Raw genomic sequence first — 16660 nt, forward strand, 5'->3', positions numbered from 1 at the left:
ACAGTGCTGTACATCTGCAAGTGTAGCCAAGGCCTTAGTGTCTGATTCTCTTCTTTTACACTAGTTCAAAATATACATTGTTGGTTGTATTATGGAAGCACCTAGAGCAGGGGCGGGCAAACTTTTTGGCTTGAGGGCTGCATTGGGTTTTAGAAATTTGTATGTAGGGCCAGTTAGGGGAGGGGGGCGTGGCCTGGCCTCTCACCCCCTATCTGCCCCCCCTACTTCTCGCCCCCTGATGGTCCACCCCGGGACCGCTGCCCCATCCACCACCAGAACCCCCGCCCCTGATTGCCCCCTGCCGCCTCATCCAACCCCCCCCTCCTTCCCGACTGTCCCCCCAGACCCTATCCAACCACCCGTCTTCCTTGTCCCCTGACTGTCTCCGGAACCCCTGCCCCTGACTGCCCCCCCGTTGCCCCATCCACCCTCCCCCTTCCTGACTGCCCCCCCCCCGGACTCCTGCCTCCATTCAACCCCCCTATTCCCTGCCCTCTGACCGCCCCGACCCCTATCCACACCCCTGACCACCACCCTGAACTCCTCTGCCTTGTATCCAACCCCCGCTCCCTGCCCCCTTACCGCGCTGCCTGGAGCACCAGTGGCTGGTGGCGCTACAATCATGCACTGCGCAGCACAGAGACTGGGTCAAGCCGGTCTCTGCCGCCGCGCTGCCCCAGGAGCTCGCAGCCCCGCCACCCAGAGCATTGCGTTGGCGGCGGGGCGAGCTGAGGCTGCGGGGGAGGCAGAACAGCAGGGGAGGGGCCGGGGGCCAGCCTCCCAGGGCAGGAGGGTCCCGCGGGCCGGATGTGGCCCACAGGCCGTAGTTTGCCCACCTCTGACCTAGAGGTCCCATCTGACATCAGGGCTACCTTTTGCTTTTTGTTGCTCATACGTAGTAAGAGATAATCATTGCCCCCAAATCTTTATAATCTGAATATACAAGAGTGATAAGCACGAGAGAGAGGAAGTATTAGGAATTAAGTACTATGAGGAACTGATAGAGAGATTCAGGCCCCAATTCAGCAAAGCATTTTAAGCACATGTGTAATCCCACAGATTTTAATGAGGCTATTCAAGTGCTTAAGTTTAAGTGGTTTGCTGAATCAAGGCCTAGATGACTTGCTCTGGATCATGCAGGAAAGTTTGTGCCAGGAGCAGGAATTGAACACAAGTCTGAGTCTTAATCCCTTTCCACAATACCATCATTTCTTCTCTTGAATGAAGATAATGTAAATACACTTTTGTAAAAATGATGTGAGAAAAGTCACAACTCTCTCATTTTTAGATGTGATTTCATTGTAATACCTTTATGAAATGTATATTTTTTTCTGAATTGAGATATTACTTTGTACCTCCCATTTGAAAATGGTAGCTTGATTGCAAGTAACTTGTTTTATTTAAATCCTAAGGCATAACACCAATGATTACCAATGCAACTGGACAGTTGGTAGCTGATGAGATTGGGCGATTTATTGATTTTGCACCAGTAGCAATGCTTCGATCAACTCAAACGCAGATGCATACTCACCAGATAAATAGGGACTGTAAAAGTGATGCACTTATAGCCTTTCCTAATGATCGCTCAGCCAGCATTAGGCCCAGTGAACGACATAAAAAATATAGGTAATGTACTATAATATTTAAATAAGAAACTAGGATGTAGTATTAACAGTTTATTACTTATTTCAAAAGTACATCACGATCCATCGCTTAAAATACTTGAGTATATTTTCAGACTGAATTTTTTTTTATATATAGCAGTCTGTTTTGACGGAAGAATGTATGTATTACATTCTGAGTTGCTTCTCATGGGAAACTGCAGGTGTAACTACTAATTCTTGTATTTTTTGTTGTTGTTGTTGTCTTTGCAAAGTCAAATACTAATAATCACCTGTAACATAATAGGAGTTTGCAATAAATTATTTATGTAACAAAATCAGTAATATTTTCCAAATCTAACAAAACCCTAAATCATTAATCTATATAATGAAGCTACATTTCTCTCTAAATATTTAGGACTATTTTTACGAAAGCTGACCGATATCATTATGTGGATCCAGATTTTGCTTATACTGACTATGAAGAACTGGAAAAGCAAGCACATAAGGAATACTATGCAGATTTTATTCAAAGTTTAAGACAGCGTCGCTTACAAAAAGAAGCTACTAGGTAAAATTTTATTTCTTAAAAGAAGAAATACCTAAGGCATTGCTACGGTAAATGTACATTCATATTCAAATTAACTTCAGTGGGACTACTCATGAACTTAAATTTAAGCCCATGCACAAGCATTTGTAGTGCGGGGGCTTTAGTTTTTAATGTATTTTAAAAAAATGTCTCCTAGTAATTATTTATATGCTTAGGGCTGCTTCACTGGACAAAGGTCATGGACAGAGGCATAATGAGCCAGTGGCTCAAAGCTGAAGCTAGACAAATCCAGAGTAAAATTAAGATGCATAATTTTAACAGTGAGGGTAATTGACCATTGGAACAATGGATTCTTTTACCTTGAAGTCTTTAAATCCACCCCCTTCCATTATTTATCTTTTTAAAGTTCTCTTTGGATGTCCTGATTTTGCTTAAGAATTCACAAAAATGCATGTGGATAAAATTGCAAGCGTGGGTTTATTACTTCATCTATCTGTTTGTACCTGAATATTGCAAATTTGTCAGAATAGCACTGGAAAAGTCTTTTATAAATCTTTAAAGAGTAGCCTGATCAGACATAGTGTCATGATTTAAAAATGTCCATTTATTTAAAAAAAATTGGATTTAACTTCTAGTTAAATCTTTTACCCCAGTTTTTTATAAATTGAAAATAAGGTTTATAATGTGAAGTAAGTCACCAAGTACTAGTGATTATTTTCGGTAACAAATACTGAAGTTAGTTGTTATAGGTGGTGCAGGGTAGTGATGCCTATAATTAAGGTTGCCTGAAACTTCCCATTATAAGGCTCTATTTTCACTAGTTTATAACTTTGCCAGATTTTATCCATTTGGGTTGAAAATTTTCATGCGAGATGTCTTCGGGCTATTTTATTTTACTGAAAATTTCAGCTAAAATGGTTCACCTGCTTTGAAGATCCAGGCTAGGGGAAAACAGATTGTTTTACGCATGTTAAAAAATTCTTAACTGTTTCGTTGAGACACTACTGCCTCTGTGCTTTGGAGTAAGGGCTTGAAATTGGGCAGGAATATTGCCCTATGATAGCGTTTTGCCTCCCCATGAAAATTTCTTTCAAATTTGGCCAGGGTTTAAGCCCCTGAAAAAAATCTCAGTTCACACATGTTCAGTAGAGACTTGTATTAAATTCTCTGAACATTCTCTGGACTGGGTATGCTCCAGTTCTGGGCTGCATGGGCTGAACAGGACTTTCCCTGCATTTGCGACTGTAGTTGCTCATGCTAACGGCCAGGGGTTGCCGTGGAATCAATCAACTGAACTGAGAGCAGGGAGACTGCTTCCCCTTTGCTCTCAAAGCTTCCCCTGCTGGCATCCAGGACCCGACTTGACTGCAGAGCAGTGAAGAGTTGGTGGATAGGACATGAGGAGAGGGTATAGTAATTAGAGGATGGTGAGAAACCATGGAGCAGGTTGTAAAAGGAGAGGGAGACAGGAAGTGGTGGGAGGGCTGCAGAGGGGAAGAGGGACAGGAGGTAGTGTGGGACAAGTGGATTAGGAGCAGAGAGCAGGATGTGAAAGGGGGTGTGGGGAGGATAGGTACAGAATGGGATAGGAGCCAGGCAGGTGGAGTTAGATGGAGGAACAGGGAGGGAACAGGAGGGGTTGAATCGTAGCAGATGGGGAGAGTGAGGCAGGAACTGTGGTGTGAGAGGTATGCGTAGGAGTGGAGGAGGAAGGAGTCAGGAACTAGGATGGGGTAGGGGGCAGGAGCTGGGATGGTGGGGTGGATAAGTGATGGTGGGGCAGGAGATTGGGTATGGGGGATACATAGGAGAAGAGAGGGGTAGGAGCCAGGGTTTGTGTGGGGTGCATAGAAAAAGTGAGGGAGCGGGGTGGGAGCCAGTAGGTGAATAGGAGCAGAGTGGGAAGTGAGCTAGAACTGAGTGGTGAGCATACAGGAACAGAGGGGGACACAGGCTTATGGGGAATGGGGTGGAAGGGTCTAGAACTACTAGGGTACGCTCTCCTCCAGAACCTGGAAATGAACCCAGGAGTTTCTATATTCTTCATCAGCAAATAGCTGTGAAACCCACTGGCAAAGTGTGTGTCTCATTCCCTGTGATGGCTTGTTCACATAGAGGATAACAGCTTACTATTGGTACCAGGTATTTGGTTAACTCAAATGAAAGAGATCTGTGCTGTGAATCTAAAGGTTCAAACCCAATTTGGGGGTCAGTATGTTTCCACATAATAGAATTTCTGTTTTTTTCAGTTTGTTCTCTAAAGAAAATTTAGGAAATAATGTTAAAAAAACAAACAAAAATCTATTTTAAAACATATGAATGTTACAAAGTCAATCAGTAAAAAGTTAAGAAATGCAGAAGTTTGCTTCTGCAACCGTAATTCAGTCCCCTTATGTGTAGACACCATAATACAGTATTTATTTACATGATCACCTACAATTTTTACCACAGGACCTCTGCCTCAGTCAGCGTACATGATGGAGAGTTCTCTGGGAATTAATCATCGTTGTGTAATGGATGAGGCTGTTGGCTGTAGAACCCTTGTTTCATTTGTTGCAGAAGTTGGAAGGTGTCTAGTGAACGAGTAGGGAATTGCAGGAAGAGAAAGGATGGTCTCCTGGTTAAAGTTGAATGCTGCCCTGGAGAACTGGATTCTATCCACAGTTCCTATGTGATGCTGGGAAAGTCACTTAAGCCAAAAAGTTCACAGTTGGTCATCAGTTGCATTGAACGTTTTCTGGATGTCCAACATAAGACACCTGTGGCCAGATTTGAAGGAGTTCCGAGTTCTTGTGACTGCAACTGAAGTCGATTAGCTGTGCTTTGAACATATGAAGTGCAGTAAAAAGCCAAAATATCTGGAAAAATTAGGCCTTGGGTGGCAGAATTAGTGAACACTTCACTAGTTTGGCATTTCCTAACTTTTGAGTTCTTGACTTTGCAACCGTAACATTCTTAGATTTTGGATGTAATTTAACATTTATATTGCAATAGCACCTAAATGTTCACAATCCAGGTTAGGCCCCATTGTTCTAGGCACTGTACAAACATAGAGTAAATGACAGTTTGTGACTCAGACACTATAGTAGGATTGCTCAAAGTATTTGACACAATTGAGGATTTTTTCTCTAGAGAAATATGCTAATCCAAAGAACTACTTGAAATATTTTAAAATGGTAGTTAATTTTTATATGCATAACATGGAACATTTGTTAGGTTTCTAGAAATTTGGACTTTAACCTTTTTGTTTTTCTAAAGGAAATATAACAGTCTTAACAATCCTGTGAACATAGGCCTAAAACCAGCTTCGGGGCTCAGGTCACCAAAGATCACAATGACAGATTTACACAAGGAGAAGCCGAAACTAGAAACAACTCCTTTAAATGAGGACTGCCTGCTAAGTAGTCGGAAGCTGGCAGCAATTGAATCTGAATCCTTAGCCAAAGAAGTAAGTTAGGCATATTTACATTAAATAAAAGAAAAACATAACGCTGAGAATAATTGATAAAGCATTTGTTGGGGTTTTCCACAGGTTTATGACGGGCTTAATGCTGTACCATCTTCTCCACAAGAGAAGGAAGATTGTAATATAACTTTGACACCAAAGCAGCTATATCAGATACTCATTGGTAAGATATCACCGAGGTTACATCATTTCATTTGGCTGGCATAAATGTATTTATTATAGTAATATAATCTGTACAGCGTAATTATTTGCCTTAAATAGTATGTGTTTCATGAAAAGTTGGCTTTAATATTCATGCTAGTGCTTGGTCATCAGTCCTGCACCTCTGCGGACAGTATAGAGGTGCAGAACACTTAGATTTGGAAGAACTTGTTTATGTCTCCCTTTGCAAAGTAGCTAAAGTGAGTCATACCACAGGTGTGATGAATATAGGTCATTCATTCTCTGAAGCCCTGATGTTGCATAATATGTGGAGAAGCATTAATATCAATAGAAGTACCCTGTCTATGGTTGTCTTCAAAGGAGAGGATTCTGGGCGGGAAGTATAGTGATATCACAATGGAGAAGGGTGATGTCTTAAAAACCTTTTTAGACCAAATTTCAGTATGGTGTGGTGTGACAAAGAAGAACCTGTATTTGGAAACCTGAATGGAACACTTCTACTAATGAGACTTGGTACCATAAATATTTCTCTGATTGCATTGTAAATATGTATAGTCCATAAAACGTTGTTTTCCTGAAAACTAATACAGCCTCATAGATAAAAACCTCCACCATTATTTGAGGATGGAATAACTCAAACTGGGCCTGCACATTTATGTGTAAAGGGGAAGGTAGTCTTTGGGTGTGCAAACTTCCCTTGTGACTGCTTGACTTTCACTCTCCCCACCTGCAGCCCCTTGGGTTTTATTGTTGTTGTACAGCTCCTCAACAAATGAGACCTCCTGCTACCTAGAGGTTAATCTTCAGGCACTGCAGCTACTCATGGAATTCCAGCTATGTGGCTAACGTAAGAGGTCTGGCATCGGTAGCATTAGCGGCAAACTCATGGAACGTACCAAGTAAAATTCACTTTGGCGGTTTATTCCATGTAGTAAAAGGAAAGCTGCTCCCTATACTTCATGACGATCTAACCATGTAGGATGTGAGGAAATCATGACATACTGGGCAGTGGCGTAGCCAGGTGGAGGGAACAGGGAGCATCCAAAAAAAAAAAAAAGGCGCCACCCACTGTGGCGCTTTTACTGATGGGGCGGTGCTTTTACTCACCTGGCGGCGCTCCGGGTCTTCAGTGGCACCTTGGCGGTGGGACCTTCACTCACTCCGCAGGTCTTTGGTGGCATTTCCTTCAATGCTGCCGAAGACACCCGGAGTGAGTGAAGGTCCCGCCACCGAAGACCCGGAGTGCTGCCGGGTGAGTAATAATTAAAAAGGCGCCAAGATGCTCAGTGGGGGAGTGGTTGCTGCCCTGCTCCACCTTGGCTATGCTACCGATACTGGGTGGCTAGTAGGTAGAGTGAGAATTTCAGGTTTTATGCAGGTTCATCGTACATTTGGAATATGTAAAATATGTCTTGTCAAACAAACAATATTGTTTTTTTGTATGAGATTACAAGTTTGTTTGGTATAGATAACTTTGTAGACTTCCATGAGACATTTGACTTAGTACCCCATGACTGGTAAAGTTTTCAGAGGACACAAAGATTGGTAGAGTGGGAAATGAGGAAAAAGGCAGGTCATTTACATAGAATGATTTGGATCACTTGGTAAACTGGGCACAAATTACATGTTATGACACTATGAACTGCTGTATTCACATCCTACAAACTATTGTAATCTTTCTACAAAATGTGCCTTGTGAGGTATCAATTGAAAACTAATAATTCACTGATCATTAATATCTTGCATGATGTATGTATGTGGTGGGTATTTAGAGTTGTGGATATATGCTAGAATCATGACTAAAATGTGTTTAAATCAGGTATGTCAAGTGCTGTTGGTAAACAGGTCTGCCTTAGATAAAGGAATATGTATGTGATTCTCTGACCAGACCAATCTTCAGTCTAAGACAAAGATGGTCCATTTTTACATACTAGGTAAACAAAGCTATTAAGCTAACAAGTGGGGGAAGAAAGTATGGAGCTTCATTCAGCACCAGACTTCACGTTGCCTTCCTCACAGCTTGAATAAACTTTTATTTGGGGAGTAACCATCAGAAAAATCCATTAAAAAATTTACTGGTCTAGAAAGACAAGGGGTCTAAACATCAAGTGATAAGCAATTAAATCATCTGATTGCATATAATATTACAGTATTATAAGAGTGTACAGAGTGAGGTTTTTTCTGAAAGCTAATGACACACTGATGATTAATATCATTGTGAAATGTATGAACACTATACGAGGAAAAATGGGTACTTAATAATATTATATTTTGAAGTCTGAGGCCAGACAGGGAGAAACAAGTTCCTTCCCAGACAAGAGGTAAATAGAGAAGACAGCTATCTCTTATGTAAATTAAGCATGGTGGAATCAAAATAGTGGAAGCCCCATTCCCATACAGGGAGATGGGAAGCCCCCAGGAAGGGAAGGATAGCATGAGGCATCCTGCCTCTTGAATCAAGTTAATTGAACTTTGGAAGATTATAAGAGAAGACAGAAGCCATCTTTGGCATCCATCACTAGAAAGACACAAGGGAACAGAGCTCTTGCAAGCTGAGAAAGATGGGCCCTTCACTCAAGAGGGCAGGTTGAAGTTTCTGGGAACTGAATATAGGTGAGAATAACCATCTTAAACAAAGCCTCACCTTGCTAGATTAAGTTTTAGACTTCAGATGTGTGTTTTCACTTTTATTTGCTTGTAACCCTTTCTAACTTTATTCCTTTTACTTGGCATCTCCTAACTTATGTCCTATTGTTAATAAATTAGTTCTATTTTTGTACTATAAACCAAAGCAGTGCTGTGTTTAAATGGAAGGGTGGGTTTACCCCAGTTAAGTTAATAAGCTATGAAGTTCTTTTGTGTCTTTAGAGGAACAAGCAAACCTTATTATTTCTCTGAAGCCTGTAGGAGAGGGCTGAACATTGCAGAGCACAGGGTTTTCGGAAAATTCAGGACCAGGAGTATGTTGGGGTCACCTATCAAATAGTAACCAGGACTGGTGGAAGCCAGAGTGGTGCTGCGAAGCTGTAGATAGGCTGCTGGAGTCAGAGCTGCTAAACTAGCTCTGTCTAGTACACAGGCACTCAGGATGTGACCTGCATGCTTGTAGGCTGGTTGTGAGCATCCCAAGTTGGAAGCTGCTACAGCAAAGCACTGTGAAGCACCCAGGGTTACAGGGCAAGTGATGACACACCTTACTTTTCTGGATTGCAACCCCGAATGCTGTCACACTTGCATCTTAATGCAACCAAATGCAAGATCATACATCTGGGTACAAAGAACAGAGGCCATACTTGTGTGATTGGGGGACTGTATCCTCAAAAGCAGTGACTCTGAAAAAGACTTAGGAGTTATGGTGGATAACTAATTGAACAAGAGCTCCCAGTGAAAAGTGGTGACTAAAAGGGCTAATGTGATTCTTGGATGTATAAGCAAGACTATCAAGTAGGAGTCTGGAGATGGTATTACCTTACCATACAGCATTGGTGAAACAGTTACTGTGTCCATTCCATTTCTGGTATCTACACTTTTTTTTTTTTTAAAGAATATTGAAAAATTGGATAAAGTTCAAAAAGGAGCAACAAGTTAAGAAGCTAAATCTATTAGTTTATCAAAGAGATGGTTAAGAGCTGACTTGATCACAGTATATTAATATCTACATGGAGAGAAGAGATTTGGTACTAGAGGGCTCTTTAACCTAGCAGACAAAGGCAGAGCAAGATCTAGTGGCTGGAATTTGACGCACATTTTTAACAGCAAAAATAATTAACCATTGGAAAAATTTATCAGGTGATGTTATGGATTCTCCATCACTTGAAGTCTTTAAATGAAGATTGACGTGTTTCTAAAATATATGGTCTAGTTCAATCCAAAGTCATTGGGCTTGACCCAGTAATTACTGGGTGATATTCTATGGCCTGTGTTATGCAAGAGGTCAGATTAGGGGATTATTACGGCCCCTCTTTTTATTAAAACAAACAAACAAACATACCTATGAATTGAGACGTAATAGGAAGGCTGGGAAGTGGGATATAATTTGCAGATATTGTGTATATGTATGAGGTGTGGAATTGAAAATAGTGAAGCCGTCGGTGGTCCCGGGGAGAGATGGAATTGGGTTTCAACGGGTTGTTGTATCTGTAAGGATATGACAAGAGCCCAGATGTTTGAGTTTGAGAGGGAAGCAGTTACTCATAGATGAGGTTTAAGTATATAGTGTAAAATTAAAGCTGAAAAAATATAACCAGAAACTTTATTCGCATCATTTTTTATGCTCAATGTTTTAAATTAATTTATTACTTAACAGCTTTTCTGTAAATATTCATAGATAAGGTGATGAAATCATTCAGTTGTTTTAAGTACTGGAAAGTAAAAAAGCACACATTGCCTTTGAGCATGGTTCATAAATGTGATCACACTCATGCATGTGAATGCTATGATAGCCAAATCATTAGCAACACTACTTCATGCTCTATCAAATGATTGGTTTCATTAGGGAGTTGCGCCTAAAAGCCATGGCCCAATATTCTCCTCTGTTTCTGTAGTTTTGGACTGAGAAGTAACAAATTGCATAAATGGAGAAACAAACTTTTTTTTTGGCTAATGCATTTGTTCTGTCATTAATTAAGCTGAATAAATTAACAAAGAGACTTCTTGAAATGTGATTTGAAAAGTTTACATTATCCATTTAACAAGGAGTCTGGATCAATATCTTGCCTAAAAGGCGATGGTTCATCAGGTATCATTTCTTTAAAAGATCATTGATATGTAGAAACTATTACTAAATTTCTCATTGACTGTTATAATGCATGTTTAATGCAAACAATTACATTTTAATAAATTATCATTAGTGGTTCTTTGACACAATAATGATATTTTACATATACCTTTACTTCCTACAATATTTATCTTACTGTTGTAGAGAAGTGGAATTAAGATGTAGAGTGTAGAACAGCATTTTGAACCACACAACTGCCCGCATCCAGGGTGAGTGGTATTTAATCCTAGGTTTTGGTTTGAATCTGTCTCTACTACTGTAGTTTTATTTATTTTTCACCCTTCTGTAATTTGATGAACCAAAATGTAGGATAGTGATATAGGTTACCTAGAACTAAACTACCAATTTTGATTACGCTTCCTTAGCTGTTTTTGTTAACTTTTAACTATAAAGATTTAACGTTATATATTCTAGGTCCCTCCACTATAGACTTTGGTGAAGTTTGTGTGCACTCTGCATCTACGAGAAAAATGCATATCATCAATAATCTGCCTGTGCACGTCTGGATACAAGTAGAAATTGAAAGTGAAGAGCTACAGCAGACTAGTCCATTGTCCCATGTGTTGCCACCTCTTTCGAAGACTTACATTCCAGTAGTATTTGAGACTAATACCTTGGGGAAATTTCAGAAGTAAGGCTATTTATTTGCCTCTTGATTTAGGTATTAACCTAGGTGGCAAAGAAATGTACACACTTTTCACATAGCTAGTTTAAACTAAATATTATTATAATGCAAGTGCTGATGTTTTGCATGTTATTAGTTGTTATGTAAACACAAAACCTAGTTTTACACTTAAAACTTTTGCCACTGTAATCATGTTAATTAGGGATGAGATTTTTTTTTTTTTTTTTACTGGCAAAAGTGTAGACACAGTTATACTGGCAAAAAAGTGCTTTTGCCATTATAGCTTATTTCATTTGGGAATATTGCCAGTATAAGCTGTCTACACTAGAAGGGCTTGCTGATATAGCTGTACTGGAAAACCTTTTCTAGTGTATGTGATATCTCAAAATGGAACTCTAACCATACCCATACAGTTGCTAAGGAGGTTGAGTCAAATATTCATGTGCATGCACAGAAGGAAGATAGACACCCAGGCCATCCTTTAAGGCAGTGTTGTTGTAGGTGAGCAGTTTGGGGGTAAAAGATTTCCAGTGTAAAAAGCCCAGAGCGAAGATAGGAACAAGGAATAGTGGATGAAATACTGGCTCCGTTGACTTCAGTGGATCCAGATTTTCACTCAGTGTTTTGTTGAGGTGTGAGATTACAGGAGAGTCAGAGATACAGAGGTTCAAGACAAATGCTTCTTGGTGAAAAAGCAGTGATGCTTTAGCTGAGGTTTCTGCAAGAGGGCATTGTCTGTGTGCAGTTAGTAACCACTTCTGTTTAGGGAAACAGGTCTTGTGTACATTTTGTAAATTAACCACTTACAGTAGAACCTTAGAGTCCGAACACCAGAAGTACGAACTGACCAGTCAACCACATACCTCATTTGGAACTGGAAGTACGCGATCAGGCAGTAGCAGAGACACTAAGAAAAGCAAATACAGGACAGTGCTGTGTTAAACGTAACCTACTAAAAAAACAAAGGCAAAGAATTAAAAAAAAAAATTTGACAAGGAAAGGAAACTGTTTCTGTGCTTGTTTCATTTAAATTAAGATGGTTAAAAGCAGCGTTTTTATTCTGCTTAGTCAAGTTTCAAACTGTATTAAGTCCAGGTTCAGTTGTAAACTTTTGAAAGAACAACCATAACGTTTTGTTCAGAGTTATGAACAACCTCCATTCCGGAAGTGTTTGTAACTCTGAGGTTCTACTGTACACTAAGAAAATAACCTGAGTCCGGGTCACTGGTTTCTTCTCTAACATGAAGTTGACCTGCAAGGCCCTAGTATCTGATAACGCTCAGCAGAGAAGTGACAATATATTTGACCATTACATTTTAATGAATCAAAGCTATAGAAACACATGTTTTGTTAATGCTATGGTCCCTAGCATACTGTAAAGAGCAAAACAATTACAAATAGCAAATTTTTGTAATCCTTTTAACTGAGTATGCCTAATGTATGCAATATTTTCACTGGGTATTTTGTTCCTAATGACTATATTTAATGTAACTGTATTGCTGAATATTTTAGTATACATAACATTTATTGGATCATACGTTTTCTATATTACAGGTCTTTCACTTACACAATAAACAACAAACATACTGGGCATGTGCTGGTAGTTGCAAAAGCAGTGCCAGTTGCTCTTGAGCTATCTGCAAGGGAGCTGATTCTAAATCCAACCCCTGGTTTCCTTGTGGAAACAAGCTTTAGAACAACGGTCAGATTATGCAATCGCAGAAACTATCTTGCTGAATTCAGTTGGAAACCTATAGTCACAGATAAAGGAATAGCATTTTCTATACGGCCAGCCAAAGGTATAGTATGTTTTGAAAGCTGTTTTAAGCAACATGCAAACAAATGCATGCACACCACATTTTATTATTATCTTAAAGATGGCTGACATCAAATGTCAATGTTTATTTGACACAGTCAAATGTTATTTTTAAGGTTTGCATTAATACTACTGGAAGTCAGAACTATGATCAGACCACAAAGGCCATAAAAGCAAGTAAAATTCTGAATTTTTGGTGCCCAGACTAATTTGCTTATATAAGCTCTGGACATGCACCACGGCCCCATCCTGCTGTTTCTGTGCCACAGTAAACAGCTCTTCACAGCAGCTCTGCTCTGAGCTCAAGAGTTTAAGCTGCTGACCACGAGAGTGGAACGAGGCAACTATTTAATAGTACACAGCAATACTATGCAACCATTTAGGATAAGAAGTGATAAAGAAAATCCTATACTGTACATCGAATCCGTGGATATAAAGCGGATATAAATTTGAGAATTGGAAAAATAATATCCAAATAAAAACAATAATTTGGGGATGGATTTACATCACTTTTGGTGATTTATTTTATTTATTTAAAAATACCCTCCTTTTTAAATAGCACAGGAGTGTGATTCACATGTTCAAAGACTGATAAATTGTGGATACGTTCTGTTGAAGTATATTGATAAACTGGGTTATGCAGTTGTTATGAGAACTTTGAAGCAAGGTTTAATTTAAACTAGCTAAGTATATTACTCAGCACCTTTGTAAATCAGGCTAGATGTCGCTAGTAATGTGAACCGGTCAGATACAGGAAACTTCAAAAATTTTCCAGAATTGTGAATATTTACATATTTATACATATTTATCTAGGTATTGTAGAAGCATACAAAGACCTGGAGTGTGAAGTGGTTTGGCATCCAGGTTTCTGCTCTCCAGATACAGGAGAATTCAATCTGTGTGTACATCAGGGAAACACACTTAAGCTAAAATGCCTTGCAAAGGTAATATTTAACCCAAATGGTTTTGCACATTTTTGGTTTTTATCAACATTTTCTTGATTTAAATTTATTTTAACCTCACATGTTCTGTATCGTATACATTGATCAAAATAGTAGAAATTCTGTGGCTCATTCTTCCACAGCACAGACCAGGGTTCCTGCTCCTCCCTGGTTCTGAAACCTAATCACAGTTCACAATTTTCTGCAAACATAGTTCTGGGAAAGGAAAGGAAAGGTCTGTTGTACCTAAATACATCAGATCGCGTATCTGGGAGGTTTACAGAACTGCTAGTAATCCTTGCTGAATTAGAAGTGGTGGCCGCTCCAGAAGGGGACAGTCTCTGCTTCCTGGGTCAATAAAGGGTCTATGAAAAGTCTAACTCAGATGAAATCTGTGCTGCTGGGTGAATTTTTAGAGGTGGTTTGATGGTGCCTTCACCAGTAGAACTCTTAGATTCATGCTCCAATGAGGAATTCTTTCTCTAAGAACGATAGCCAATAAGACGCATCCTCACATTACATTTTCCAGAGGCTCCCTTTTTCTTAGTCATCTTGGAATGTCTTTTTCCTGCCACTGTTTGGGCAGATGAATTGGTACCGTTCATTACAACATGGTCTGTGCTGTAGCCAGGGCTGGCTCTAGGTTTTTTGCCACCCCAAGCAAAAAAACCCAAAACCTCCGAGAGCACAACTGCCGAAGGGAGATGCAGGGGGGAGCGGGGGGGGGGGAACCTCCAAGAGCGCCTGGAGTGCCGCCCCTGAAATTGTGCTGCCCCAAGCACGTGCTTGGTTTGCTGGTGCCTAGAGCCAGTCCTGGCTGTAGCATACTGAGGCCTAGAAAAACAATTCTTATCCCACTCACCTGCTGATTTCTTCTACACAGCAACTGACACTCGCAGTTGCCCATGCCAGCCAACTCGGACTTGCAGAGCTCAGGCTGTGGAGTTGTTTCATTGCTGTGTAGATGTCTGGGCTCAGGCTGGAGCCCAGGCTCCAGGATCTTGTGAGGTGGGAGGGTCCCAGAGCTCAGGCTCCAGCCCCGGCCCAGAAGTCTACACAGCAGTGAAATAGCTCTGCAGTCCGAGCCCTGCGAGCCTGTGTCAGCTGGCACAGGCCAGCTGTGGGTTTTTCTTTGCTATGTAGACATACCCTAAGATGCTGCATCAGTATAGCACAGCCACCCACCACTTCACTTTCCAGGTGAGGAGGAACCATAGGTTTACAGATTTCTGTCAGATCAGAGATCAACCTACAGAAACAGAGGAGCTGTGGTGGAGGGTATCCAGGACTGTGGATTAGATCGTGTCATCTTGTCTGTCAAACAAAGTGAGGAGAGGGAACACATGAGCTGTGCTGTTTTTGACCAAGCCACCAAGCAAACAATTTAGCGGGTAAGCGGGATCATAATTTATTTTTGTTCACATAATTATCTGTGCACTGCATTAAAAAATTGCTCAAAATATCAGCTTTTGCAAAAACTTCATACCTGAATTTGATAGCCATGCAAAACTTAAACAGAAGTACAGTAATACAGCAAAAGTATTAATTTTCAAAGGGAAATAAAACACATTTTGTTATCTTGATAGAGGTTTACTTTTTGATCTAGGTGGTTTGGCAAAAAGTAGATAAATGTTGGTTCCCCTTTACATTCTACTTCACTGATTAATTTATGCATCTCCACTATTGTCTGGCTTATTGTGAAAACAAAAGAAAATTAAGCTACGTTGAATTATTTATTTACACTCCGTGATATGTTATGTTTGCTTTCTTCCCTTCATTGTTGTTAGCTTGGACCCACCAGTATTCAGTTTATGGAACAAAGGATACCTTTCAATCATGCTCCTCTAGGATTAACTACGTGCAAAACAGCCATTCTTCAAAACACAGGACACAATCATGCATACTTCCAGGTGAACTATGGTTACCATATTTCCACAAGCAAAAAAGAGGACACGGGGGGGGGGGGGGGGGATGAGCCCCGCTCTAGCCCCACCCCTGCCCCACCCCATCCACTCCCTCCCACTTCCCACCCCCTGATTGCCCCCCTCAAAACCCCCAACCTCCCCCCCCCCCCGCTCCTTGTCTCCTGACTGCACCCTCCTGGGACCCCTGCCACTAATGGCCCTCTAGGACCCCACTGCTTATCTAAGCCGTCCTGCTTCTTGTCCCCTGACTGCCCCCTCCTGAGAATGCCCTACGACCCTACCTGTCCCCTGACTGCCCTGACCCTTATCCACACCCCCACCCCATATTCACACCCCCATCCCCAAACAGACCCCCGGGGACTCCCATGCCCTATCCAACTGCTCCCTGCCCCCGACAGGACCCCCAGAACTCCTGACCCATCCAACCCCCTCTGCTACCTGCCTGCCTCGACCCCTCTCCACACCCCTGCCCCCTGACAGCCCCCCCAGACCCATCTAATCCCTCCTGCTCCCTGTCCCTGACTGTCCCAACCAATCTCCACACCCCTGCCCCCCTGATAGCCCCCCCAGACCCATCTAACCCCCCCGCTCCCTGTCCCTGGCTGTCCCAACCAATCTCCACATCCTTGCCCCCCTGACAGCCCCCCCCCCAAACTCCCGACCCATCCAACCCCCCTTCCCTGTCCCCTGACCAGGGCCGGCTTTAAAGAGCCCAGGAATCGGGCTATGCTCCGGCCGGGGTTGTGGGGCTTGGAGCCGGGCCGGAGGTGCTCGGCCGGCGCTGCTGGGGCCCGAGC

The 16660-nt window shown here is 41.5% G+C and overlaps 1 protein-coding gene across 1 annotated transcript in view; it reads left to right on the top strand.

The window, feature by feature from the left end:
- The window catches only part of CFAP47 (cilia and flagella associated protein 47), a 286241-nt gene that overhangs the window by 36847 nt on the left and 232734 nt on the right, over window positions 1–16660 (top strand). Inside the window, exons 10-17 of the mRNA XM_008174468.4 lie at window positions 1413–1626; window positions 2020–2172; window positions 5410–5599; window positions 5684–5780; window positions 10971–11187; window positions 12736–12980; window positions 13811–13941; window positions 15726–15848. Of these exons, the coding sequence (XP_008172690.4) occupies window positions 1413–1626; window positions 2020–2172; window positions 5410–5599; window positions 5684–5780; window positions 10971–11187; window positions 12736–12980; window positions 13811–13941; window positions 15726–15848 (1370 nt within the window). The remainder of the gene's footprint in view (window positions 1–1412; window positions 1627–2019; window positions 2173–5409; window positions 5600–5683; window positions 5781–10970; window positions 11188–12735; window positions 12981–13810; window positions 13942–15725; window positions 15849–16660) is intronic.

The sequence above is a fragment of the Chrysemys picta genome, chromosome 1 (genome assembly GCF_011386835.1).
Source record: "Chrysemys picta bellii isolate R12L10 chromosome 1, ASM1138683v2, whole genome shotgun sequence".
Classification (NCBI taxonomy): domain Eukaryota; kingdom Metazoa; phylum Chordata; order Testudines; family Emydidae; genus Chrysemys; species Chrysemys picta.